Here is a 27509-nt window from a genome sequence, read left to right as displayed (position 1 = left end):
ACAGGATCATTTCATGAATTGAATCTATTTGCAGCGTATTTATATTGTTTATACTGTCATTTATTTTGTCTTTAAACGTAGCTGGATCTTTACGCGTGCAACATTTTTGGGCACATCTATTATATGCGCGCGCGCGTGTGTGCGTGTGCGTGTGTTGGGGGGGGGGGGGGGCGGGTTTGTATTAGCGCAAATAATCTTCCAAGATGAATGCTGTCTAGGTAGGCAGCTCGCTTGGTTTGAGACACAGTCACGAGTAGTTGTTGCCCCGCGCATCTCTCGCGCCCTGACTCCTGTCTCTGTAGCTCGGCTCGAGCCGAACCTGTTGCACGCAGCCTGCTGTGGAGCTCTCGCGCGCGGCCGGACAGCAGCAGAAGTCCCGCATCTCTCACACAGCAGCAGAGGAGGACATATCTGGAGCGTCACTGAACACCTTCACGAGACCCCTGCAGGTCAGTGCACTCACTCACAGAAAGACAGACAGACCACCTCTAGTGAGCAGCAGGTGAATACTGTGCGTTTACTCTCACACTGCTAACTCTAACTCACATATATGCTGCACAGCCGCTTCACTTTCACAAAGCCATCATTTACATCGGGTAAGTGTGAGCCAAGATCTTAACACTTTACATGAATTATAGCATACACTAGGCTTTTTAAGATGAATTGACAGGAGAGTGTAGTTTCACAGATTTTGAAAGATCTCAACAATGAGGGATGTTCAGGAAAATGTCCTGTTCTGCATGGCTAAGATTTATGAGTTGAGACACCGTAACATTATTGTAAAATCTTTACATTAAATATTAGACTACACTAGAAATCACCAGAATTAGCAGGGATGTTTCTGTCTGGGTTTATTTACTGGAAAGTGTTTGGCTGTTATAGTAAATAAGTTACAGTACATTTTGATCAATATGGAGGCCACAAAAAGTATTCGGACATTTTGGCTACACTGTTTGAATGTTATTGCTTTCGCCTTATATATAGATACAATAATAAATGTTTGTTAGTTGATACTTGATGTGATGTTCGGTTATATTTCTCTTAAATGACCAAATAGTTAATTTTTAAATTTTAATTTTTCTTTTTTACTTTCAACCTTGTTATAAAGAGACCTCTACAGAGAACTGATTTTTCAGCAAACACAACAGAAACTATATTTAAGCTGAGATTTAGACTGAGATTAAGTTGTGTTTCCACATGTAGTGTTTGTGAAAATGTTGGCTTAACAGAGTCATTACTTTGCAAGTTTTAACTGAGTAAAAGTTCTTAGTGTCAAATTTACAAAAATACTGTCAAATAGCATTTACTAGTTATTAGATGTTTAACATCGATGTAAAGCATCATTATGGAGCTAGACATAAGTTAATACATGAAAGCTTAGTGTTGTTTTCTATACACTGCGGCGTGTGATCGCTGGGGTTGGTGGAGCACTATTCTCTGGTTCAGAACAACATCTGAATTGTAAAAATGCTGTAAAATATATTGAAACTCATCAAGTTGCCCAGCTAACATACTCTTTAAACTATAGATGTGTGTATGTAATATCATGTCACGATCATTTGAGTCAGATGAAGTAATTTACTGTAATTACTGTGCGAATGTTTCAATGTCCTAAAGACGGACACATCATCAGTATTTATGATATTTGGGTATTATCACAGATTTAAAAACGGATGTGTTTGTTTGTTTGTTTGTTTGTTTGATCGATGAGGGCACAATATGAATAAAGGCTGACATCGGCTAGTGTAAGTTTTATATATGAACTACTGTAACATAAAAAAAGAACAAAAAAGTATTTGCTGATGTAAGCTCCCTTTAAATCAAGAACTAAAGTCAGATTCTTGTGACAGTCACAAATAGCGACTTACGCACAAAGTCTGGCCTGCTGTTATTTAGGGAAATCAAAGAACCTTATGACATTTATGACGTGTTACAAAAATTGCGAAATTAATGTGAAACAGTGGTCACGAAAAATCTAATTCTGCTTTACCCGTAAATCTGAGGTCAGCTTTGTCATTCGGTTCAGACTGTGCTTTTGCATAGTAAGTAATCATAAAAGTGGGAGGGCGAGAAAAAAAAAAACAGAAACTGAAAATCGAAATTGAAAAGTTTTCTCAAAGTCCTGCCCGTAATTGTTGTGTGTTTTATTGTGATATGTACAATGCACATTTATCTGACAGCGGTGTGCTGTTTACGTCCTCATTGTGTCTGTGTGTGTTTACATGTACAGTCCAGAAGCATGAGACTAGTGAATATGATGATCCTGTTGTCTGTTTGAACACAAATGCTCCATTACAAACTGTATCATCAGTATTATTTATTGTGATTATAAATATGAACATAGATTCAATATTTTGTCTCTTTGATCATCCTGTTCTCCAGCATGGTTTATAAGAAACATTTTGTGCTTCAGTGGAAGCAAGACAATTTGATTAGTCTTCTAGAAATCGAAAATTTGTATATATATATATATATATATATATATATATATATATATATATATATATATATATATATATATTAAATGTTGGTTTCACTTTATTTTGATGGTCCCTTTAACACATTATGTTGACTACAAGTAATGAGTAAAACCTACACTGTAAAAAAAGATTGTGATTTTAACAGTAAATAACTGTAAAAATGCTACAATAAAAACCTGTTTCTCTGGTTAACAGTAAGTTTCCATACTATATTCAGTGAATAAATCTAATTACATTTAATGTAATTTTACAGTAAAATACTGTTAAAAATAAATTTCTTGGAGGTGAAAAAGAAAGTCATTGTATAATTTACAGTGAAAAACCATAAATTGACACTCCCAGAATCCCCTGCATGACACTTCATATTTTATGTGTGTTTTTTTTTTTTATGAAATAACGTTTTTTCTTATCAGTTGTGTACATAAGGTCTTGACATTTACATATTTGGCAGATGCTTTAAAAGCAACTTACTGTGCACTCAGCCTACACATTTTTTATTTATTTTTAATTTGTATGTGTGTTCCCTGGGAATTGAACCCACAACCTTTTGCTGCTAATGCAATGCTCTACCACTGAGCCACAGGAACACTGTAAAGCTCACATCTAATATTGTTGATTTAATGGGATGGGGTTTAGTGTATGAATGAATGATACTGTGCCCCTTCTGTATTTAAGTATTGCCCTCCTCGGCTCGTAGAAAAACAGTTTGTGATGAGCTTTGGTTCATCATGTGACTTTCTCATCACCACCAGTTTTAAACATATATTAGTACTTAAATATGTTGGTTTATTAACATTAACTCAGTTAATGAAATATGCTATTTTATTGTGAATTTAAGTTAAGTCTGTAAAACCTAAAATGTTGCTACCATATTTTTTGTACGGAGAAGTTCTGGTAAACACAGCTGCTGGTATTTTACGGTAAATGTTACTGATTTTGTTTATAGTGTACGTCTACTAACTCTACTTTAGAGTATTAGTAGATTGTTAGGGTTAGGTTGTAAAGTTATTCATAGTCCGCAGAATGTCTTTTGGGAGACCGTGACATTGAAGAGTTAGCAGATACTCAGTCTACTAATAATCTGTTGAGAGTTAGTAGACATGTAGGAATGTTCAAAACGGCCCATCAAAATAAAGTGTTACCAATCTTTCTTTGGTTGAATTAGCGTTTGAATCTCAGATTTGTGGCTTCAGATTTTAGCATGTTGAAAAGCTCAGGGAATGTTCAGTGAAACAAATCCAGCCGTTTGAGATGAGACTGTATGACGTGTTATATAACTGGCATGCACCGAGTTGGACTTTACCCTGTTGTCATAAATGTAAGGTGTGGAAATCGCAGCAGAAACCCTGTTTACACTGATTTTGAAGGGTAAAATGCTTGTCCCTTTGTGCTGCACACGCTGCAGACAGATTCTTGCACTTTGCCCATTTATTTTTGAAGCACTGAAAACTACAGAGACCTGAACACCAAGTAAGCACTCAGTCTTCACGTTACAGCTTTTTCAGAACAAGCTGAGTGCAGTGTGTGTGTGTGTGTGTGTGTGTATTTGTCTGCATCTTGCGTGTGTGTGTGTGTGTGCGCATTTACAGGAGTGGCTGTTTGGTTTCAGCGTAAAGATGATGGATGGCGTCTCTTTTGAAATGGACCAGATATGCTTTAGTGCATTATCTTGCACGTGTTCGCACACAGATTGCAGGATTATACAGAAGCATTGACATCATTAGAGGCCGTAAGCCACACCTCATCCAAAGATGCCTCCTTCGCTTTGCATTTCAGTGGGCTGGAACCTCATTTCCAAGAACCAGTTATGGCACCATTGCATGCGTGGAGACATATGCATGCGTGGGCTGTTTACGATGTGTGTGTGTGTGCTTTAGTTATAGTGATGATTTCTTTTATTTAACTGGGGCTAATTAATCAATGCTTTTTGGTTACATTTTAATTCGACAGTCCACTTTAGACAGTAACTTTGCCTCTACATGTCAGCTAACTCTCATTAGTTGACTGTTAGGTTCAGACTTAATAGAATAAGTTAACATGCACTTGCATAGTTAGTTACATTTAAGTGGACTATCAAAATAAAGTATCACCTGCTCTTTTTTTTTTATCAATTAAGTATAATTTTTAATCCAACCTATAAATTATGCATGTTACTAACAAGATTTGAATACTCACATTTCAGAAGTATAGAAAATTACATTAACATTTCAGAACAATGTCTTTCATATGTCGCAACAATGCATTTGAACACAAAGTGTTTGTCATTTTGTATGTTTTTCCATCCTTAGCCTAAACTTCTTCAACCAGCTAAGACATATTTTTATAGATGGTGTGCAAAACTACGATGCTTTTGTAATTGCAATTGTAATTTCTGTGTAAATCATTTGTACTTAGTATTTTTGGACTGAAGTGAATTTTGGTTTTGTGGTTTTGCGAATGCTTCACACAGAAATCCGTTCTGCTCGTGTGTCATGAATGTGAGTATACATTCTTATCTCCTGCTCTTATGGCGTTTAATTACAACCGTGATGCAATTGTTCATAAACAAGCAAGCGTACAATGTGAAATGGAGCACTTAGGGTGAAGTCCAGAAGGCCCCACGGTTTTAGGTCGTATCAAAGACTGTAATTCATACTGAAGGTTCGATGTCAGCAAGACACTAAACATTCAGCTCGTCAGCTTTTTGGGAACGAGCTCCGAGTCTCTTCCCAAAGATCTTTCACAGTAGCGCCGTTGGTGCATGTTTTCAGTCATGATGTGACCAAAACTAAACCTCTCCCCGCTTTCCTGTCCACATCGAGGAACAGGGAAGACCCTTCCTCTCATTTCATGGGATCTGTAGCCGGAGCGCATTATGAAGGCCTTGACAGAGAGCATGTTCCTTCCTTATCCGTTTAGGAAGCTCTGCGAAACCCCCAGGAGAGCTGTCCACCGTTAACTCATTCCTATTAAAAGTAATTGGGAGAAAGTTCATGTCCTTAGATGTTGCACAAGTCCAAATGCTTCAGAAGCTTCACAATTCAGCTTCGTTTTTGCTCAAGTCCCTTGTGAACGTTTGGCTTTAACATCAGAACAGATTGTTTGTCCCTTACTCAAATGTCCCGTTTCGAGCTGAATCTCCAGATGAGTCACCGATTGACATGAATCCATGGAAATGGGCAGTAGTTCATGCTGGACCTTGTGTGTTTGGTGCATATTTCTTTATTCACACACAAAAAGAAGTGTATTTTGGTTTTGGGGTTCCCCTGTAGTCTCTCGCCTGAAAAGTCATGCCAAGGGCAGTAAAAATAACTGAATGACTTTAATCAGTACACGTTTATCAGTTATCTTGACACATCTCAGCTGAAAGTTTCAGACGACACGTGAACAGCCTAATTTTACTTTTGCCTCTGTTTGTCACTTTATTAGAAGTGCTGCTCGTATCCGACGCTCTTCTGTGAAGAGAAGTGGAACCAGCAGAGTTTTGAGTGAGAATGAAGCAACAGGAAGTCATCTGGCTAGCCTTACACCTCATAGCAGGACCACATGATACTTAGCTGTCTGCACTTTTGCTGAGGCCGTGAAGTGTCAAAACCAGCCTAAAAAAAACAAAATCTTCAGTTCCTGTTCAATTTAATATAACCACAGAAATAGCCACTCACTTGCCCATTCTCTTAAGTCAAAAGTTCAGTGTACTTTATCGACCCGAATTGTCCAGGATCTTACCTCAGGAGAAGCTCTCGGGTCGTGAGGGTGAGATATAGTTTTATCACATGCTGTTGTTGGATGTGTGTGTTTTTTTTTGTTGTTTTTTTTTTTACATGTCTTGGTTTGGGTGCAGAGTTTATCTTCCTTTTATAACTGTGTACTGAAACTTGTCGAAACGGTCTGGACGGCTATCAACCAAAGTGTTGAAATAGTGAAAAGATTTCATAATTAAATTACAGGCCAGTGTTTCGCAGCAGTCCTTCTTGTAAATCAAAATAAAGAAGCCAATACACAGAGTTAGGGAATGCTGATGCAATGCTTTGAAGGGACAGTTCACCCGAAAATACTCATGTTGCTTCAAATCTGTATGGTAAAAAAGAGAGAGAGATTTAGAAGATGCAATGTAAAAAATAGGGCACGCTTTTTAATTGTAAAGGAATTTTCTATTTATTTACCTGTGTTTTACATTTTGCACTTTGTTGTCTTGTGTTCTTGTATATATAGTGTATCAAACCACCGTAGCTACTATTGACTTCCATTGAATGGAGGAAAAACACTGATACTTTTACAAAAATTATTATTTTATTGTTAAACAGAAAATCATGTAGTTTTGTCATTTTAAGAACTTTTGTTTGGTTGGGGGGGTGGGGGGTTTATCGATTTGAATGCTTTTCAGAAGTATTTCGTTTAAAAAAACAGTGGGTGGTTATGTATGGTAAATACTAATTACTTGTAATTAAATGCTTTCCTTTCTTATGATGAAAAGCACTGTGAAGAAATCCCCGAATGAGCTCATTTTTGAACACGTCAGAAAAATAAATCAGGGTCCACTCGTGCCATGGTTAAGGGATTTATGCCAGCCTACTTAAAATGTGGTCAGAAACTCGTATGACGCGACACCTGCATCAAAGTGGCACATGCATGCTGTGCAAAATCAGTACCAGCCGAGTAGGCGGCCAGACGACTTTGTCTGGCTAGAGACTCATAGTGAGAGGGCAGGGGTCAGGCTTCGGTACGGAGGTAGCTGTAGCTGAGTGCTGAGGTCAGGAAGTCATATGTTTCTGCTTCTTCTGCCTTCTTTGACAAAGCTTTGAGGTCAGGTTGGGTACTCCCCCTCCCTGGAGACCAAGACAAACTCCTCCATCCTTCTTCTGAGGAAAGAGTTGCATCAGGTGATAGTTGATACAGCGAACTTCTGCGAATAGCTCAAAGGATTAGTTCAGCCAGCGGAGAAAATCGACATTATTCACTCGCTCTCAAACACATATTCTAGAGTTTGTTCTGTAAAAAAAGAAGCTCATTTGACAGCAACCAAGCACATTTAGAGCCGCATTCACACTGAAAACTGGCAAGTTGACACATTGTGCCATTCTTTTCCATTACACAGACTGACAAAGAGAGCAATTGTGGAGCATTTTAGAAAACTTGCAATATAATACAGTGTTTTTGCGTCTAATTAATGATGCAAGACCAAACTAAATAGCTGAAGGTCACATGTTTGTTTTCAAAGCCATTTTGTCCTGTACAATCATCGGCTAGGTTTTGTAACACCGTAGAGAGTTGCGTATTTCAGGAACCTGAGAAAATAAGAATTGTGCCCTATTATCAGATTTTGAGAAGTGTTATCATTCATAGAATCGCCATTGGGAATCTTTCCAGGAAACAGAAGTCATTTCTGTGTGCGGTAGAGTCCCTCGTCAGCCTGTGCTCGACGTGCAGATGCCTGGAACCTGAATGCAGCCGAGCAGGTTCTTCTTGTACGCGCTCCGCTTTTAACGGCGATTGCCTTGGCTTCTGCAACGTATAGTACAAAGCAATTAAAAATCACACGTGAGCCTAGAAATGACACTTTAGTAGGTGAACTTTCATACTTTCCTGGGAGGGGTGACTTCTGATGGTCTAGAAACCATTATTTTTTGTGGGGATCTTTCTTGCTTTAAACAGTGTGGCTTCATTCTTTTTCGACTTGGCGTTTATTTGATGTTCTTAGGAAATAGTGAAAAACATCACAGTCCTGTTGCAATAGTGTCCCTGCGGAATAGATTTCACATAACAGACTGCTTTGCTTGACTTACTAACATAAGCAGTGAAGTCTGTACAATCACAATCAGTATAATACTAGCATACTGTTTAGTCGCATTAATCTATCCCAGTGTAATGTTAATCAAACTTAGCACTCCAGAGATGTGCTGTTACTTTATGCATCAGTGTCTGACAAAAAACAAACGGGTGAAAAAGTAACTATTTTCAGCAAATATTTGGATATTACTTTGAGTAAAAACCCTGAATCCACTGACAGACCTAATAAACATCTAGTTGTTTTATCATCAGAAACAGATTTCTGAATCGCTGCCTGCAGTTCTTCAAGTCGATGTTTAGTTTTGAGTTTTGTCTCAGCTTCCACATTCACTGCAAGATCAGACTTGGTTGGAGGACGCAGCACTGAAATCTCTCCATTAGGGGTTGGTTCACGTGGTGTTTGTTGTCTTTTGTTAAGATACAGGGCATTAACTTGACAATTTATCATGTATTGTTATGTTCTATGCGCACGTCATAACGGTGCAAACAGTTTGGGCCAATGAAAAGTACGACGAGTTGAGCACCCCATTGTCCCCCAGTGTCTCTCAGAGTTATGTAATGAAGAATTTGCAAGTGCTGGCTAGTGATAAGCTGTAGATATAGTCGTAACACACTGCGGTGTCAAAAAATACAGGTATTTCGATGGGCTTGTGGTTTCAACCAAAATATCTCTAGGTTTTCAACCACTTGAGTCAATGGAGAAGTGAAGGAGAGTGTGTCTCACTAAACTAAATTTCTGACTATGCTGTGACAACTTTTGCCAACAAGAGCAAATGATGTTTACCACATTTCAAAACGGGCATGTTATGAACGGAAACCTTTTACTAAGAATAGACAGTTCTACAGCTCGCTGTATCAAGAAAAACTGACAAAAGACAATTGGGAGTGGGAGGTTTGTCGGGTTGATCGCATCCCGATCGGACGGATATAAGGATGTGTAAGACCTGTTGGTATTTATGGAAAGTCACTGGGAACCTTTCCAGGTATCTCACTTCATCCAGGTTCACCAGTGAATAATATCATCTCTCGTGTTTAGCATGAATGGAAAGCTGCTGTTCCAGTCTGGTGATGAAAGATTTTCGGGTGGGAAAACTTTACATTTAAACCCCTTTATGTCGTCCGGACAAGACCAGAACTGTTTAATCTATGTCAATTATAGGTGTAATCCCGGAAAAGAGCATTTGTTGTTGTATATGTGCTTTTCTGAGGGAAGAACTGTGTATTAAAATGTTGGAGAAACAAGTGGTTCACACAATTTCTGCAGTGTGGACCTTGATCATAAAACATTTTGCGGGGCCGTCATTGATGGGTTAACCATGTTAAACTTTGGTTTATTATAAACTACGATCTTTTCTCTGTATTTGTATTCTATATTTAGCTGTCTGCCGGTCTCTGAACCCTTTACAGAAGAGCCCGCATCTTAAATTCAATATTTAAAAACCATTCAGACATTTAATAACGTATGTCACGTGAAATGAGTCCCTTTGCTTTAAAACACTGACTTCACTATAGGTGACTGTACAAACATTGTAATACTACGCCCAACAAGGGATAGGCGCTGCTATTGATGACAGAAGGTCTCATATGCATTATATCTGAAATTTACCTGCAAAGAATCAATTAAACTAAATCTGTGCTGTTAAATGAAGTATAGACCACCAAAAGAGGAACACAGAACAGATGGCAGAGATGTGGCATCACACTATATAAATAACACGTAGTAATATGGCATCATTCTGTAAATATCTACATTTTAAGAGCTATAATTCAAGGAAGGACAGGAAACACCTTGGAGCTGCTGCAACCTCAACACAAAAACAGCTTTTTCACCAAGCAGCTTCGTTTTTGTCATCGCCACAGTAGAGCAATGATGCTTTTAAAGGATTTCAATGGGAAAAGCAAACTGAACTAAAAAAAAAAGCTGAACTTAAATGAATGTTTTTAAACCAGTCAAACAATTGGTGTTGCTGGCCATGATGCTCAAACAAACAGATCAGTGTTTTGAAAGCGACACACAGCGTTACACTTTTCTAGGAAATCAACCTACAGTGTCTTACACTTTAATTGTTTCTGCATATTCTACAATGAAGCGATTACACACGTCACCTTTAACTATACAGTTGCTGAACATCCACACTTTAGCATGTGCCTCTGCGATACAGAAGGACAATGTCCAAGGACAAACAAAATGTGCTTATAACCATTTTTGGCATGTATTTCTGATATATGCAAGCCAGAAAACTGAATCAGTAACTCTATTCTGGTGTTTTATAGCTCATTTACACGTGATAGAATCAGTTAGCGTTAAATGCTGAATAGGAGCTAACTAGCAAGGTTATTTTTTTTCCTCCCTGCGGTTCCTTTTTTCACACAAACAGTCTGTATAGGTCAGTCTAATTTAGTAATTCAACACTTTCAACATCTTTAAGTGTCAGCACAAGTGTTTTTTTGAACCAGGAGCGGAGCTCATCTTCTCGGGGGCTTGATATCTGAGGTGTTTAGACATGTTATACTGTAGTGTTTCATGTTTTCGGAAGCGTTATAATGTTTTCTCTCTTCTCACTTTCTTTGAATGTTTTCTCACATGACATTTAGAGGTTTTGCACATGTTCATATCATTTATAAAAGTGTGCATTTGTATTTATCAGGGACAGTACATTGTTCATTTCATCTGTAGTCCCTGGAAAACTACAAGTACTTACTATGGGTTTGAGGTTGAGTTCTGGTTAATGCTAGTTGCTTGTATTTACGCTTAAGTGTTACCAGTTTTTTATTATTTAAATGCAATTAATTAATTATAAAAATGTAATATTTTAATGTAAATATTTTACAGTAGTAAAATACACTGCAAAACATGGTAATTGTTACCTTAAAGAGCCTTTGATTGGTTTACATTGATATATGTGTGTGTGTGTGTGTGTGTGTGTGTGTGTGTATAGGTTGATTCATTGCTGTAAACGAATATTTTTGACTAGTTAATTTATGTTAGCTTTTTCTGTGTAATTTGAATAATTATGAGAATTACTATGATAAAGTAATCATAGTCATTCTTGCTTCTTGCTGAAGATTAGTTACTTGACTTAAATCAGTTTTAATTATCAGTAAATTGAGTTATATGGTTATAAGCAGATTTTATGTGACCTTGAACATTGTCCAGCGTGGATGCTATTCCTAAAGATATGTAATCATAAAAATCTAAAGATTGAGCAGAATTTGCACACCTTAATAACATGTTTACATTACATTTGACAGTAACAACATTTCTAATTTAATAACTTTCACAGCAGCAGAAAGTATATTCCTGTCCTTGATTGCTCTGTTAAATCATAATACATGAATTACATTTAAATATAAAAAAGGTAATAATGGTAAATTACGCACAATTACAAGCATGCAAACCTAACCCTAAATTAAATGTAAGTACACATTGTTAATTATATTATCTAGTTATATGTGTGTAATTACACTGTAATAAGGACATATTAAAATAAAGCATGGCCAGAATTATTATATTTTATTTTTTCATAAAGTTGAGACCAAGGTATCACATATTTTATAATAACTCTAGTACACTTGAAAAATGGTAACCTGCATTTGTTTCTACTTTATTTAACCCATAGAATTGAGTTTTGTTGGAATAAATGAGTGTATTTAGGTTGATTCAGTGAAATTAAATAATATTTTCAAAAACAGTTCACTTATATTTGACTTTTTCAGTGTAGCTATTGTATTTTTGCCAAAACTTTCATTGCAATGGCAAATGTCTATATATATATATATATATATATATAAATAACAATTACACACAAAATATGATGTAGCTTATGGAAAAGCTTGCTGTGAATGATCTTGGATCCAGAGTTGTTGATGTTTTGAGGGTTGCCTTTGGCCTCATTCTGCGGCTGGTCTTTCTTTGGCAGACATGGTGGACACGCAGACGTTTGCCTGGCCGGTGGGATTCGGCCTGAGCGCTCTGGAGCTGGACGAACTCGATGACAGCTCGCACTCCATGGGCATGAAACCTTTCTCCACGCTGGACTACACCACCATCTCCGGCATCGAGTATGAGCCGAGTCCGCCGCAGAACGAGATGCCGCACATGATGGATCTGACGCAGATGTACAACTACAGAGCGCAGGAGAACTACAGGATGCAGGAGAGCATCTACAGAGCTCAAGAGAGCAGCTACACTGCTGAAGAGAGCAGCTACAGAGCACACCAACACCAAAGTACGCTTCAGTTTGACTCATTCACTGGGAACAACTGTGCGTGATGGTTTTCCAGTAGACAGGGGATAGTTCACCTAAAAATGATTTATTCACCCTTTTTTATGTTTGGATGAATATTCCTTCAGCCCTTTTATTTGTACCCTATTATGTAGAGTAAGTAGCCGTTTGATTAATGCATTTTGGTCCAACTCTCGATACAAACCTGCTCTCTTTGATCTGTTTTCAGATTCAATCAAACTTGAACCCGAGTCTCCTCCACAGTTCGTGGAGAACAGCCTGTCCTTTTCCAAACCTCATGAAGATCAGTCCACCTCCGTGTTAAACATTGAGTGTCGTGTGTGTGGAGACAAGGCCTCTGGCTTCCATTACGGTGTTCACGCCTGCGAGGGCTGCAAGGTAAGCCTTGAACTCTTTAAAGATCACTTCTCTCATTAATAACACTGACTACACTCTCAGGAAAAAAGCTGTCACTGGGGCTTAGAGAAAGTGTCTGAATCCCACACTAGCTGTCATGAATCCAGGCCTCGTTTGGTAGATGTTTTTTAAGAATGAATTGTTATTTGCATGCTCCATCTGCCGTCTTTTAGCACCGGATGCTCAACAGGTTCTGAGCACAATGTACAACGCTGCTGTTCGGCCGCCTGAAACCACACCAGAAATGGTGTAGATTCACTCATTACTGCTAAATTACAAAGTAACATTTTAAATTAAATGAGAAATTAAAAATATTTTCTAAAAACAAACTCCATATAAAAACTCCCATGTTATTTAATTTTATTTTTATTATGTGTATTTATTACGATGTACTGAAAGTGTAAATAATATGTGAATGAGAGCTAGTACGCGCAATTTGTGGGCTTCAAATATTAGCGATTGGATATTTTATCCTGCTTTTTAAGAATTTAATACATTTTAATGACTATAAATGTAGCGTTTTTCATCAACTATTACCTTTATAATAATTGTAATAATAAGTAACAAATGAATAGAATATAATAATCACAATTGAAGATTTCCATTAAAACATTAAACTGAAAAAGTATATTTATTTTACATTTTGGGTCCCGTTTGGAATCTGAGCGTCTACAAAAAGTCACATGAACAGTGTCTTTCATTTACTCACATTTGAGCACTGAAAAATGTATTTTACATTATAACATTTCATTCATATAGTGTTCCTGTAGCTCAAGTGGTAGAGCATTGTGTTATCAAGCGTAAGGTTGGGGGTTCGATTCCCCGGGAACACATGATAGGTAAAAATTGATAGCCTGAATGCACTGAAAGTCGCTTTGGATAAAAGCGTTTGCTAAATGCATAAATTTCATTTAAATTTAACATTTCTTAGTTTAATTTCCACGTTTGAACCCCAGATTTTAAGTGTGAAGCCCTTTATAGATTTGGAAGTGAAATGTGTACGCTAACACATAACTAAAGCCCGTTCACACCAACAACGACAAAAATATAAAGATATCTGTAATCGGAGTGACAGGGATGTGAGTCGAGTGGATCCATCTGCGAGCTTTTATTAATAAACATGGTCTAAACAGGGACATCCAGAGAGCTTGACAAAAGGGGTAATCAGTGAGGAGCAAACACAGTCCGAAATAGCAAGGCAAATGGGTAAATCCAAGATACACAGGCAAGAATCAGAAACCTGGAAATCAGGAAACATAACGAGACTAACCTAAGAATATAACCGGACTAAGAACTAGACTGGGAACTGGCTCCGTAACGCTGCTATCGGCTAAACAGCGATAAACACAAGCAATACTCTGCAGCTTGAGCAGGAACTGAATGGGTCTTAGACAGATAACAAGGTAACAAGAGAGACCAGCTAATCAATGACGAGGGAAAAGGAACAAGGGAAAACAGAAACAAAGGGGACCATGAACACTTCAAAATAAGAGTCCACAAACCAAGACTGGGATCATGACAATAACTATAACTGTTTCATGCATGACGCTCAATTCTAGCTGAATAATTAATTCCACATCATCTCAGCGCACAGAAGCCAGTGGGAGTTCAGCATCTTACGGGATGCAGAGAGGTGACAGCTTTTGTGGGGTTCAAACTCACCACTTTTTGCTTTTCAGCTCAGATCTTTAACCAACAGACCACACCGCCCACACACACACACACACACACACACACACCAGGAGCTTTGAACAACCGAATGCGTTAATACCCCGAACACACCAAGCTCTTCCAGTCATTCTGATAAATTTAGCACATCGAACATCGAATCGGTTCTCAGACATGCAGATAAAGTCTGAAAATGCCCTGCCTGATACATCTGAACCTGTCTGTCACTTCAACCGCAAACCCCTCTGCAAGTTTCCACTGTGGCAAAAATATACATGGGCAGAAAGATATGTCTCAATAAGAATAATCATTTGAGTGGGTGACCCAGACATCTCAGGTGCTCACGTTTCCCACACACTCAACATGTGCTCTTTGATGATACATCTTACAGAAGCTTCAAAAGAGCTCCCCAGTTAACACCTTTTATACGCACAATATAAACGCCATTTATCATTTAGGTAAAGTGTTGATGTGAAGAATTTGCAAGCAGATGATCCTTTAAAAAAAAAATGCAAATCTCGCGGTTAACCACATCCCGCTCAATGTGTTGCATTCGTCGAAAAATGAAAGGACTTCGCCAGAACCGTTTTATGCGCGCCTGTGTGAAAAACACATTTCGGAATATGCTAAATTTGGGATGTTCCTACACCAGGGCTTTACTATAAATGGAACCAATGCAGGTATTGTTCCGCCGTCCCATCACTTCACAATGCTCAGAGATGAGTTCAGCCAACCAGGCTAACTCATTTAGTGTTCAACAATAGAAAGCCACGGTGTTATATATTTTTGGCCTACAATGTTTCTAAATTTAAAAGAGGAGTGATCAAGAGGCAGAGTAAATGCATGAAAAACATCCTCTTTTAAAAGGCTCTTTCCTGTGTGTATAGTTCTCACATCGGTATGTATTTTTCACCTACTTAAAAATACTGCATGGAGCCAGTCTTTGACTACACCAGTATACGAAAATGTCTACCAAAAATAGATTCGGTCAACGTCTTTTTGTGCCCCGTATTGTTTCCACTTTAACGGACGCACTCTAATGGAAATGGCTCCTACTCTTTTTTTTAAATGATCATTTTTTAATGATGCACATTTGCCGTTGCAGGTGTTTGGTGAGGTCCAACCGTGTGGGTTTTCCTAATAATCGCACAGGCATTCTCTATTAATGATCTCGAGCCAAGACAAACACTACCAATAGTTGTTTTCTGGCCAAAGTCCAAAGCAGGCAGTTCTTAATGATATATTATTTAGATAAAAGCGTGCTTTCGTGAGACCTCAGGTTATCTTTGAGTGTGTAATGACTCGAGTGGCATGTCGTAATTAACTACGCGGATTGGATTCGAAGCGAAGATTTACTCTGAGGATATGTACGGAGTATCACTGTATATTTCCATATTATACAATATCCATATTCCATGTGATTCCAGTGTTTGTTTGTTTTTCAGGCAAAAGATTATGTTATATGAGATCAGACTGATTTGTGAACAAATAATTTTTAGTTTTCAGGTTTTGAGAACTGAGTCAAACTAATTAACAAACAAACAAAAAAATGTTCAGACGTTGTTACTGCTTTCATAAACTAAAAGTAGAGCGGGTGAGGATATAAAGGTTTACTTTTTCAGTCAGTTCCTCACACATATCTGCTATATATATATATATATTAGATTCAAGTCATATGGTCTACTTTTATGATACTGAGGGCCATGTTTACTAGCAGCTAGCCTTCTTCTGGGGTTATAAAGGACAAAATGTCAGGATTTGCACTGAAAAGCCATGACCTTCGTCTGAGCTTATTGCGTTGTAGGAGTTTGCATGAATTATTGTTTAAGTGAATCATGCAAGGTGATTTACTTTAGACACTTTCTTAGTATTTGCACTACTCCCAAAAAAAAGCATTTTTTTTATGATGCTAATTTATCCTGTTTGGTAAATCTTTATGGCACTTTTTCATGCTTTTCGAAGATCCAAAGCTTCAGTCCCTTTTTGAGTGTAAAAGAGCAGCTGGTACATTTCTCCAGATGTTTCCTTTTGAGGAGTAAGAAGGTTTTCATTTAGAGGTTTTCATTTGGGCTGAAGTTTTCCTGTAACTAATGAAACAGGCTTTAGTGAAACGTAACTATTAGTGGCAGCTGGTAAGCGTTCGGTCTATAGGAACTGCTATTGTGCTTCTTGACAATAAGCTGAATAGATCAGATGTTTTTTTAAAGAATTGTAACAAGGCATCAGGAAAGCCTTTTCCCCTTCCTTCCTAATGACATTCCTTGTCTGTTTTGCCAGGGATTCTTCCGCAGGACCATTCGCCTGAAGCTGGTCTATGACCACTGCGACCTGCACTGCCGCATCCACAAGAAGAGTCGCAACAAGTGCCAGTACTGCCGCTTTCAGAAGTGCCTGATGGTGGGCATGTCACACAACGGTGAGCTGAGCATGAACCCGCGCTCATGAGAAAGGCCCTGCCGTTTCAGAGAACTGGTTTCTGTTTGAACCACTCGAGGCAGACTCTTTCAATGCTACGCTCTGAGACAACTGCACTTTGCCTCATGTGCCTTGTTGTTTCCTTTGTGTGGTCTCCTGCTGCAACATATGTGGCATTTCTTTCAGAATGTGCAGAGATCTTGTGTGTGTGTGTGTGTGTGTGTGTGTGTGTGTGTGCGTGCGTGCGTGCGTGTGTGTGTGTGTGTGTGTGTGTGTGTGTGTGTGTGCTTGCATGTGTGTGTTCGTTGCCTCCGGGCTGAAAGGCAAAGTGACACCTTACTTGCAACCCTGCGACCGCATGAGTCCTGGTTAAACACCTCAGTGTGGATCACCACATCATTACCATCAGCTGATATCTATCTATCTATCTATCTATCTATCTATCTATCTATCTATCTATCTGTCTATCTATCTATAAGTGTGTCTGTCTGCTGTATCTATTTTTATAAATGTTTGTTTTTATTTTAAATTCTTAATATTTTTTTCTTTCTCATTTAGTTTAAAGCATTTATTACAGAGTGTCCCCCCCCCCATAAACTTTTATGAAATACAATAAATATTTGTTTATATATTTATGTTTAAATGTACAGTTTTAATTTGGTAGTCTATTTTCGCTTTTATTTATATTTTATTATCATTAATTTAGTTTTTTCTTTAATGCTTTTCTTCTATCCTTTCCATTTAGTTTAAAGCAATTTTATTACAGATTATTTTCCTAAAGGATCTTATACAACGATGAACATCTTATAAATAAAACCCATGTAATTATACATGTTTAAATGTACAGTTTGTAATGTTTTTTTTATCTAATGTTTTAGTTTACTAGTCTGTTTTTCTCTTATATTTAAATTGCTTTTTAAGTTTTTTGTTTGTTTGTAGTTGTTTTCTTTTATTCTTTAATTTCATATTTTCCATTTTTTAACTACATGTTAAATAATAAATTCTATCAAATTAAGATATTTATTTATATTAATGCTTACATGTATGGTTTTTTTATGCTTCTCTTTTTTATTTTATTTTTTTATTTTTTCCTTTAATACTTTCATTTCCTCTTTTCCATTTAGCTTAAAGCTTTTATTCCGGATTCTTTCCGTGAAGGCTCTCACAAACCGTCTCTGTAAACCTTGCGCTGTGTTTCTCCGAGCGCGCTGAAGTTGATTGCAGGTGTTATGTTGCATGCAGCGAGGTCAGTCAAGTTTAGTGTTATCAGCTCGCCACATTCCCATTGGCTTGCTCTGTTTTCACTCCTCCCCTTCACACGCTCTCTCTCTGTTTTTTCACGCACATTGTAGTGGTTGGTTGAAATCTGGCTGGGATTTGGCCGCCTGTCTCTTTATCAATGATTCATGAAAGCGTGGACAGGCCGCCACAAACATGCTGTGTCACTGGCCCTGGCCTCGAGCCAAGCACATCAGGAGAAACATAGACCGACTAGTTTACAAAAGGAGTGATAGAAATCCACACGTCATCTCAATCAGCAAGTCGAGGCATATACATGAAAAAAATGATGTTTCACAACCATTAGGAATATTAGATAACTTCTGCCATTCTGGCTCAAAAGCCGCATGGGTGACAGACTTCACAAACCCCCACCGAGCCAAACACAGCCATCAGACAATCCCGATCAAAGGTTTTACAAATATTTTCACATGTGAAGAAATGTATAGACAATTTCATCTTCTGCATTAAATCGAGGGCACTTTTGCACATTTATCTGTCTTACTAGCCAAGGTTTGTCGGAAGACACTTAAAAATGCCGATTTCAGCAGAGTTCACGTTCAGCGTATTTTCAGTTTCATGCACAGAATGCACAGATGTCTTATGTCCTTGTTTCTGTTGCCTTTGATCACCTCAGTCGTCCTAGATTCGATAGAAATAGGCACAGGGTTCGCAAAGTTGAGATTACAATGCACAGATGCATTTGGTTTTGGATGGCATTGTTAGTTTAGAAGCTGTGTTAACTTCAGGCCACTCATGTGATCATCATAAAAAAAAATCCTTACGACATTTCCATGCAATACTGAAATGAGTAACTAATAATGATAACATATTTTACATTTGAGATCTTAAAGGAATAGTTCACTCATAAATAACATTCTGCCGTTTTTATTTTCACTCACTGTTATGTCGTTCCATACACATGCTTTTATTGTTTTGTTTCCCTGGAACACAAAAGGAGAACGCTTTTTAAAGCACACTTCTATTCTGCGTTTATATTCTACTCTGTAAAAATTTAAACAACCATATGTAAAGTGCATTTGTATAATGGACAGATCAAAGGTTTAAACCTGTTTTGTTCAGTTCATCTAAATGCAAAATAGAACTCCCCAAATTAAATTAAATTAAATTAAATTAAATTAAATTAAATTAAATTAAATTGACACTTGTTAGTACATAACAGAAAATATGATGCATATTTAAAAAAAAAAACATGACAGAATTGTTAAAGTCTTTTTAGTTGTAAGTAAACAAAATTAAATTAAACATTGAGTAATAAAATGTTTAGTTGAAAATTATAGTTGAACATTTTTGGCTTATGTCCAAAGAAAACATATTTAAAAAATAATCTTTTTACTTTGTATACATTTTTTATTTGAACCAAATCAAGCAGTTAGTCCAAAAGTTGGTCCAAGGTATATATTTTTGTTCAGTGACGGCTGTAAAGTGTGGAAGACTCTGTCCTGTTCTCTTGGTAATTATTACATATGGAACGACAGAGATAGAGCAGCGTAAAGACATGTCTAGATTACTGCAGCGGCCCATCAGATCAATGTCATGTGCACATTTTACTGTTGTATCTTCAATCTTTTCAGCTTTCGCATTAACATGACAAAAATTCAAGCTGTTTATAATGGACCCATATGGACACTGAATTACTATACTACTGAATGTAATGAATGTCTCAAAAGATACCATCATACTAAGTGTGTCGAAAACAATATATTTGAGAACTTCTGATTAAATATTCCTCGTTGCTTTAGATAGAAATGAGAAAGTAGGGCGCTGTTTGAAACGGTCGTGATGACCTGTGTGCTAACATACTGAAACGCTGAAAACAAACTCCCACACAATATCCCCACAGGCCCGAGACGTTCAGCGAAGACTGCGAACATGATGGATCTGGGACTTGGGGGTTTTCAACTGTCTGTTTGTTTGCTTTTTTCCCAGCCATTCGTTTTGGTCGAATGCCCCAAGCCGAGAAAGAGAAGCTCTTGGCGGAGTTCTCCACTGACGTGGATCACATGCATCCCGAATCGGCTGATCTCCGAGCCCTGGCCAGGCAACTCTACGAGTCCTATCTGAAGTACTTCCCCCTGACCAAAGCCAAGGCCAGGGCCATCCTCTCAGGGAAGACCAGCGACAACACAGTGAGTCTGACAATATATGTGTAGATGCCTTTTACTGGTGCAGAAATCTGAAACCATCACAGATAGCACTTTGTAGCTGTCTAGACGCAACACGAGGAGCAGTGCACTTGAAGCGTAGCCTAGGCAGAAAATCAGGTTTCCAACGTTAACTGAACACACAGATAATCTCACGCCATGCCTTTTAATCATGTCCTCTATTGCCGTCCACAACCAATCATAAACAACGACAAGAACATTCCCTAAACCAAAGAATTATTTCCTGGTTGTTATTCCAATTTTGGAGAGAAACCTATGGAACATTCCAGTTTTGTTGACAGTAGAAAGAAGTTCAAATCAAACATACCACACATAAAACGCCTGCATCACATGTCCCTTACAAGAGATATGACCAAGGCTGTTAGATGCTTGTTTTGACTAATGCAGCCAATGATACCAAACATCTGCTCTCGTTGGAGGAGAAATATTTATAAAGGCACAGACTGCAGAAAGACTGTCCTATAAAAACATTAAAAGTAGTATGGATATAAATCTATATATCAGAACCTTTTTAATTCAAGCTTGATCAGTTCCACATTCTCTGACTCGAAGGAAGCTGACACAAAACGAAAGATCAGCTTGGGATTTCAGAGACGGTGTTTTCTGTCCTAACACGAGTAAACACTGAGAGGAGTTAGAGTTAGACAAGAAGAGCTCATTCTGAGTCCATCTGCAGAAGACCTGTCATATTACTGCCTAACTTGATTTTGAGGTGGAACGACATGTTTGAAATTATTACGTAGGAAGTCTTTTTGTTCAACAGCATTTCTGAAGTCATCGCAGTATCCCTCCTCAATATGAGAGTTAACTTCATGTAGCAAAGTTAGTGCCATTAAACTGGCTGTTTTATACATCAGGTAGCTAACAGCGGAGATTTAGCGCTCTTGCTGAATACTTCAGTCGGACACAAATTTCAAAGGCTGTGAAAGTCAAACTGAGCATAGTTAAAATAGGACAGTCTAAATATGTTCACCTTGGTCCGTTCATGTGAAAGTGTAATCTCCCTTTAACATTACATCTTCGTGAGATACACAGGAAGCAGTGTTGGGGAAAGTTACTTTTAAAAGTAATGCATTACAAAATTGCGTACAATATTATAAAGTAACTAACTGTGTTACCGAGTTATTTTCAATGCGAAATTATGTATTGTGTTACATTTGCGTTTCTTTTTCTCAAGGGTGGGCTTGAATGTTTGTTTTTAATATAAAAAAGTTATATTTTTGGCAAATGTAAAAGCCCTTTCACACCAACAGTGAAATTAAAAAGATATCTTCACTACTAAATTAAAAAGTAATGCATTCCTTTACAAGTTACCTGAAAAAAAAGTAATCTGATTATGAAACTCTTGTTAGTTGTAATGCATTGCTCCCAACAGTGGATGTAACTCGCTGGATATTAAAGTGTTTGTTTTAGTAGTGTTAGATATTCGATTTAGCTGAAACCTAATACTTATATTTAAAAGTGTAATCTGGCATCCTTTTGTCTCTGACATGTAGTGCTGCCCTCTAATACTCGACTAATCGCTAGTCAACCATAAGAGGGTTGGTCGACCAAAATTGTATTAGTCGCTTAGTCGGAGGGAAAGAAATCCAGATGTGAAGTCACGCGGTTCGTGGCGGACAAATCGTTAAAGGCTAGTCTATGGTAATTCATTACATAAGGCAGGACATCCAAACACTCGCCTATCATTCATCCATCACAAATGTGGCGTATCATCTTACATGGCTTCTCACTGTAATATTAGCCAAGAGAAATGTGTGCTATTGTGTCTGTGTGGAGCTGAACAGTAGCTTACTCCAGGACAGATGGAGGCGCTGCTGCGCTCATTTACTCCTAAAATATTTTTTCATTTTTGTTCATACAGAAAAGAGTAATACATCTTTCAAATCTGTGAAGACTCTGTTTATTTGTGTGCACTCACAATAAAAAAATAAATGAAAAAACACTGTGCTTTTGTAAAATATTGAAAGCAAACATGATGCACTTTCTGCCGTCTCGATCTCTCTGAACTTGAGCTTGAAACACTGTGTATATATTTGCCTTACAGAGATAAAAAAATCTATATATCTATAGAGAATGAAATGTCTACTTTCAAAATTCAAATGGAAAACAAATATTCTCAGATTATGTAATCCGTATGAAACACGCAAACAGCCACGTACACTGTGGCAAGCTTAAATGGTTTATTAATAAACGTACAATTAGTTGATTAATGCTTAAAACGAAAACGAAAAGTTCTTAGTCAAGGGCAGCCTTACTGACATGTATTTAGTCTTGGGATAGTTTAGATCACATCTGTAGTATCCTTCATGGCCTGGGGAACAGTTCGATATGGAAAAGCCGCTGTGACTCGTTTGGTATTTGAACTGTGACACAGCTAATGAACAGCTTGAACCTTCTTGCATAGAGTATGTTTTGGGCCTACATCTCCGCAACAGAGAAACCTTGAGAAGTTTATATTCAACCAATGCCAAGATATGCATTTATATATTTATGTTTTCATGTTTAGAGCCAACTCTCAAGTCTCAAGTCCGAGTCCAAAAACTTATTTTCAGGAGGACTTGGACTCGTATGAGCTGGTCTCGACTAGTCGTTGAAAATATGGTCTGGTTTTGTTTTACTACAACATAGTTTGTTAGTGGAAGCAAGCGTGTCTTATTTGTATTGCGAATTCTGTAACGTACACTTCTTCTCGTTCACAGCCTTTCGTCATTCACGACATGAAGTCTCTGTTGGAGGGCGAGCAGATGATCAACTGCCGGCAGATGCCCATGCAGGAGCACAGGAGGGCCGACATGGGCGTGATGCACGAGGTGGAGCTGCGCTTCTTCCACAGCTGCCAGTCGCGCTCGGCCGAAGCCGTCAGCGAAGTCACCGAATTCGCCAAGAGCATCCCCGGCTTCGTGAACCTGGACTTGAACGACCAGGTGACGCTCCTGAAGTACGGCGTCATCGAAGTCCTCATCATCATGATGTCTCCGCTCATGAACAAGGACGGCACCCTCATCTCCTACGGTCAGATCTTCATGACCCGCGAGTTCCTCAAGAGTCTGCGCAAACCCTTCTGTGAAATGATGGAGCCCAAGTTTGAGTTCTCCGTCAAGTTCAACATGCTGGAGCTGGACGACAGCGACATGGCGCTGTTCCTGGCCGTCATCATCCTGAGCGGAGGTGGGTCCTGCTTCAAGAAGACAAACCTGGTCAGGTTTCATTACTCTGTCTAACCAACGAGACAAGCAGATGATAAGATTAACCTCAGTTGCATTTTTACTTCAGGTCGACCACAAGCTCAGTGACTCATGATACAATCTCCACTGAGCTTAAACCAAACTCGTGTGATCTGAGCTATCACAAAGTTGTGTCATACCTCAATTTCAATGAAACCATAGCTAGCAGCCGTATATTTGACTCATTATCACGATTCTTGTTTAATTCACACTTCGGCAGTAACCGCAAGGCTCTGCAAGCGTGTGCAGTGAGGTTATCATCGTGTTTTATTGTTGACCAGTTGACTGTCGTTTAATAAAATGCTAAGCTTGAACTCCGGTGATTCCAATACTTGATCAAATATTCTGTGGAAGATTAAAATATAAAACTAAAGGAAACCTAGAGAACAGGTGAAGCTAAAACACTGGCAAGGAAAGACAGGAAGAAGGTCAGAAAGAAAATGATGCCCAATTTATTTAAATTTAATTATGTTATTATTATTATGAATTCAATTATAAACAACCTGTGTAATTGTAAAAAAAAAAAAAAAAAATTACAAATTAAAAATTGAACAAATAAATAAATGTGAATATACATTGTGGTATTTTTTATTTTTTTTTTGACAAAATTTTAATTGATGGGGATTATAAAACATAAAACAATTGTGAAATATTTGTATAATTTACCTTATCTATAAATTTTTTTAGAGAGTTTTATTTTGTAAACGTTTTAATGTGATGTTTTTATCAGAATAATGAGAATTTGGGAGTGGGATGGTTATCGTCAATGATTATTGTCATAATATTATTTAATACATTTTTTATTTATTTTTTAATATCTTTTTTCAAATAAATAATTGTATTTAATTTTATATTTATTTATTTTTATTTTTTATTTATTTTAGTTTAGTTTTGTGCCAAAATATGACTGAAACACCTGAAATTCTTTCTGAGATTCACCTAAACAAATCTGTAGCACAAATCTCTTTGGTCTATTATAATTCCTGGCTAAAGGAAGCGCTGTCTCTGAACAGACAGGCTGATAATCTTCTCCGTCTTCCTCCGGCAGATCGCCCGGGTCTGCTGAACGTCAAGCCCATCGAGGATCTCCAGGAGACGGTTCTTCATTCTCTGGAGCTGCAGCTGAAGATGAACCACCCCGACTCTCTCCAGCTGTTCGCCAAAGTGCTGCAGAAGATGACGGACCTGCGTCAGCTGGTGACCGACCACGTCCAGCTGATCCAGCTGCTGAAGGAGACCGAGGTGGACTGGTGCTTGCACCCGCTCCTGCAGGAGATCATGAGGGACTTGTACTAGTGTGTGCTCTGCAGATGCACACTGTTTCGATTCGGAGGTCGGTTTACTGCTCTGTTGTAGTCGGTGAAGTTTTTGCACTGTAAAAAAAAAAACTTTTGTCAGCAGAGGAACTAGAACAGGGTGTTACGCGTTTGACAGCGGCCGCTTTGAGATTCGTTTCAGGCTTTCAAGAGAGCCGTGCCCAATGCAGCGGCGCTGGTTAAAGAGGACACCACCACTGTGAAGATGTTTTACCAGCTGATTTAAAACCACACGTGTGTTTGTGCATTCAGAGCTCTTACAGATAAAGCCACGCAAACATAAGTCACACTCCATATTTCATTTTTAACAATGACATAAATACAGCGGTGTGCAAAAGTCTGACACCACTCTGCAAGCTAGGGATTTTTTATTTAACCCTTAAATTAAGCATTTAAGAAAAGAAAAATAGATGACTAGAAACATATAAATACATTTTAATTTCAAATAGTGACAATCACCATGTTGAACTCATTTAATAGAGATTTCTCCAATTCTACTGATGTAATTTCTAATTCGTAAATGTTCAAGTCATACTTGACATGCTTCAAGACGTTAACCTGGTGATTGTCACTCTTTTATATTTAATTTATTCTATATTTAAATTTGTTTTATTAAAAATCAATTAGAAGGAAGAACTTGTGGTTTCAGACTCTTAGACCCTGTTTAATGTTTGGCCGTTATCAAAAAGTTTCAAAGAGCGCTAACAGAGTTCACATCTACAGGATCTCCACATATACGTCTCCGATGTTTGTTCATTTAGGGCTACAATAAAAGTTACTCGTCTTGGATAGAAAAGAGAAAACTAAACACACACACACACCACTATCATCTGATGAACCAAAGAGCTGGGGTTTGTCTCAAACTATGCACAGAATATATGAATATATAAGCATGTAGTTTCATTTTAACCACTGATGTTTGTCACAGGTGACAATTTCCTCTTTTTTTTCTTTTTGCTTATACGTGAAGCAAACACAAGCCATACTTAGATTATTTTCATCTGCTCTTTTTGCCTTGAATTCTGAATTAAATGTGTTGTCTTTAACATATATGATTTTTTTATCTGGGGACTTTTTATTTTTGTTTTGCTTTATCTTTCTCAGTCAGGATTTCTTTTCCAAATCATTCTAAAGCCTTAATTTTTTTTTTTACTAAAATTCATAAAATGTATGTAAATAAAAAATAAAAAGGGGATTATCTTTCATAAATTTGTAATGACGTGTAAGCCGTTTAATGTCGATTGTATTTGAATATGTAAATAAATATTTTCAGTGATATGAGCTGAGGCTCAAGTGTGTAGTTTCTCCTCCTCTGATTGACATGAGACATGTTTGAGTCGCTGCTCACCTTTATCACGTCCGCCTACGCTCCTGCAGTGTGTGTGTGTTTAATTAATGTCTTCCTATTGAAGTGTTGAGCAGGCTGGGTGCGTGCAGCTCCGTAACACGCAAAGCTACTTTGAGTCATTATATCATGCTTTTATTGCGTGTGTGTCTGAACACACCCTGTTGTGATTGCAAAACGTGAACTTCACGGCACCCCGCAGCAGATGCATATCTCCTCTGACAAAATATGATTTCCAGCTGGACGGGACAGGAGTATTTCTTTCTTTGGTTACACCTCAGTGTCAAGTGAAGGAGCTGGAACGCTGAAGGGCGTTGGGTCTGATGCTGTTTTCGGGGGTCGGGGAAGGGGAAGTGGGAGACTGGCATCATTCGTTTCTGATGAGTGATGTCTTTCACAATCTCCTTAAGGTCAAAAGCATTTTAAAACAAAACCAGCGAGCTTAAACTAGATGTGTTTCAAACTCTAAACTAAATTCAACTCCGAAATTTGCCACAAAATATGTTTATTTTTTAGCTAATATATGGATTTATTTGCTTGAATTACTATTTGAAAAAAATAAGTCTTTTAATTAAAGTACAGCTTAATTTAAAAAATGTAATGTACATGACATTAATTATTTTTTAAGGTAAACAGTTTACGTTTAAACTTAACGTTTTAAGTTTACGTAAAATAAAAAATTACATTTCCAGTTGCCTTCATTTATCTCAGTTATCTTATAATATTGATATTTCTCAACTTATAATTAGAGAGTAATTCACTCACAACTGGTATAATGTGGGAAATACACTCCTATTTAGTCTTTCTCTGTCCATCCTCATCCTAACCACAGGCTCTTCTCTTCACCACAACAGTAACGCTACAAAACCAACATAACAGAAACCGGTGTAAATCCTAATAGAACACATCTGAGTACTGACTTATGTCCCTCTGTGTTGATCTTCTGTAAAAACACACAAAATAACACTTCATTTCTACATTCATTTTCCTTGTTTTCTGATGCAAAGCATGCTGGGAACTAGAAAACGCAATCATTTTAAGTTCACCCAAAATTTTGAGTTCGCAGAACTTATTTAAATTAAGTCCAATGAACTTTCATTATTGTTTGAGTGCAATTAACTCATTTCATTTAATTAATTTCCCTGCTCGGTTTATGTCATCTCAGGTCTAACCACATAAACAGCT

General features: G+C 37.7%; 1 protein-coding gene across 2 annotated transcripts; it reads left to right on the top strand.

The window, feature by feature from the left end:
* Positions 1-188: 188 nt before the first annotated feature.
* Positions 189-26260, top strand: pparg (peroxisome proliferator-activated receptor gamma). 2 transcript variants are annotated; one of them, XM_052610476.1, is made up of 7 exons: positions 189-449; positions 12167-12475; positions 12702-12871; positions 16835-16973; positions 20201-20400; positions 23139-23607; positions 24712-26260. In XM_052610476.1, exons 2-7 carry the CDS (start codon positions 12169-12171, stop codon positions 24957-24959), a joined length of 1533 nt encoding a protein of 510 aa, XP_052466436.1. In that variant the 5' UTR covers positions 189-449; positions 12167-12168; the 3' UTR covers positions 24960-26260. The 2 variants fall into 2 exon arrangements, with proteins under 2 accessions (XP_052466436.1, XP_052466435.1); XM_052610475.1 differs by lacking the exon at positions 189-449 and adding an exon at positions 477-596.
* The last annotated feature ends 1249 nt before the right edge of the window (positions 26261-27509 follow it).

Source organism: Carassius gibelio, chromosome A11 (assembly GCF_023724105.1).
Source record: "Carassius gibelio isolate Cgi1373 ecotype wild population from Czech Republic chromosome A11, carGib1.2-hapl.c, whole genome shotgun sequence".
Lineage (NCBI taxonomy): Eukaryota > Metazoa > Chordata > Actinopteri > Cypriniformes > Cyprinidae > Carassius > Carassius gibelio.
The sequence above is the reverse complement of the archived record's forward strand: the minus strand, read 5'-3'. Positions and strand labels throughout refer to the sequence as shown.

What these genes read in the sequence shown, in the direction of transcription:
- pparg (XM_052610475.1), top strand. Translation starts at nt 551, where the DNA reads ATGCTGCACAGCCGCTTCACTTTCACAAAGCCATCATTTACATCGG. An exon ending in GGAAGACCAGCGACAACACA is followed by an intron (nt 20,401 to 23,138) that starts GTGAGTCTGACA and finishes TCTCGTTCACAG; the next exon opens with CCTTTCGTCATTCACGACAT. An exon ending in CGTCATCATCCTGAGCGGAG is followed by an intron (nt 23,608 to 24,711) that starts GTGGGTCCTGCT and finishes TTCCTCCGGCAG; the next exon opens with ATCGCCCGGGTCTGCTGAAC.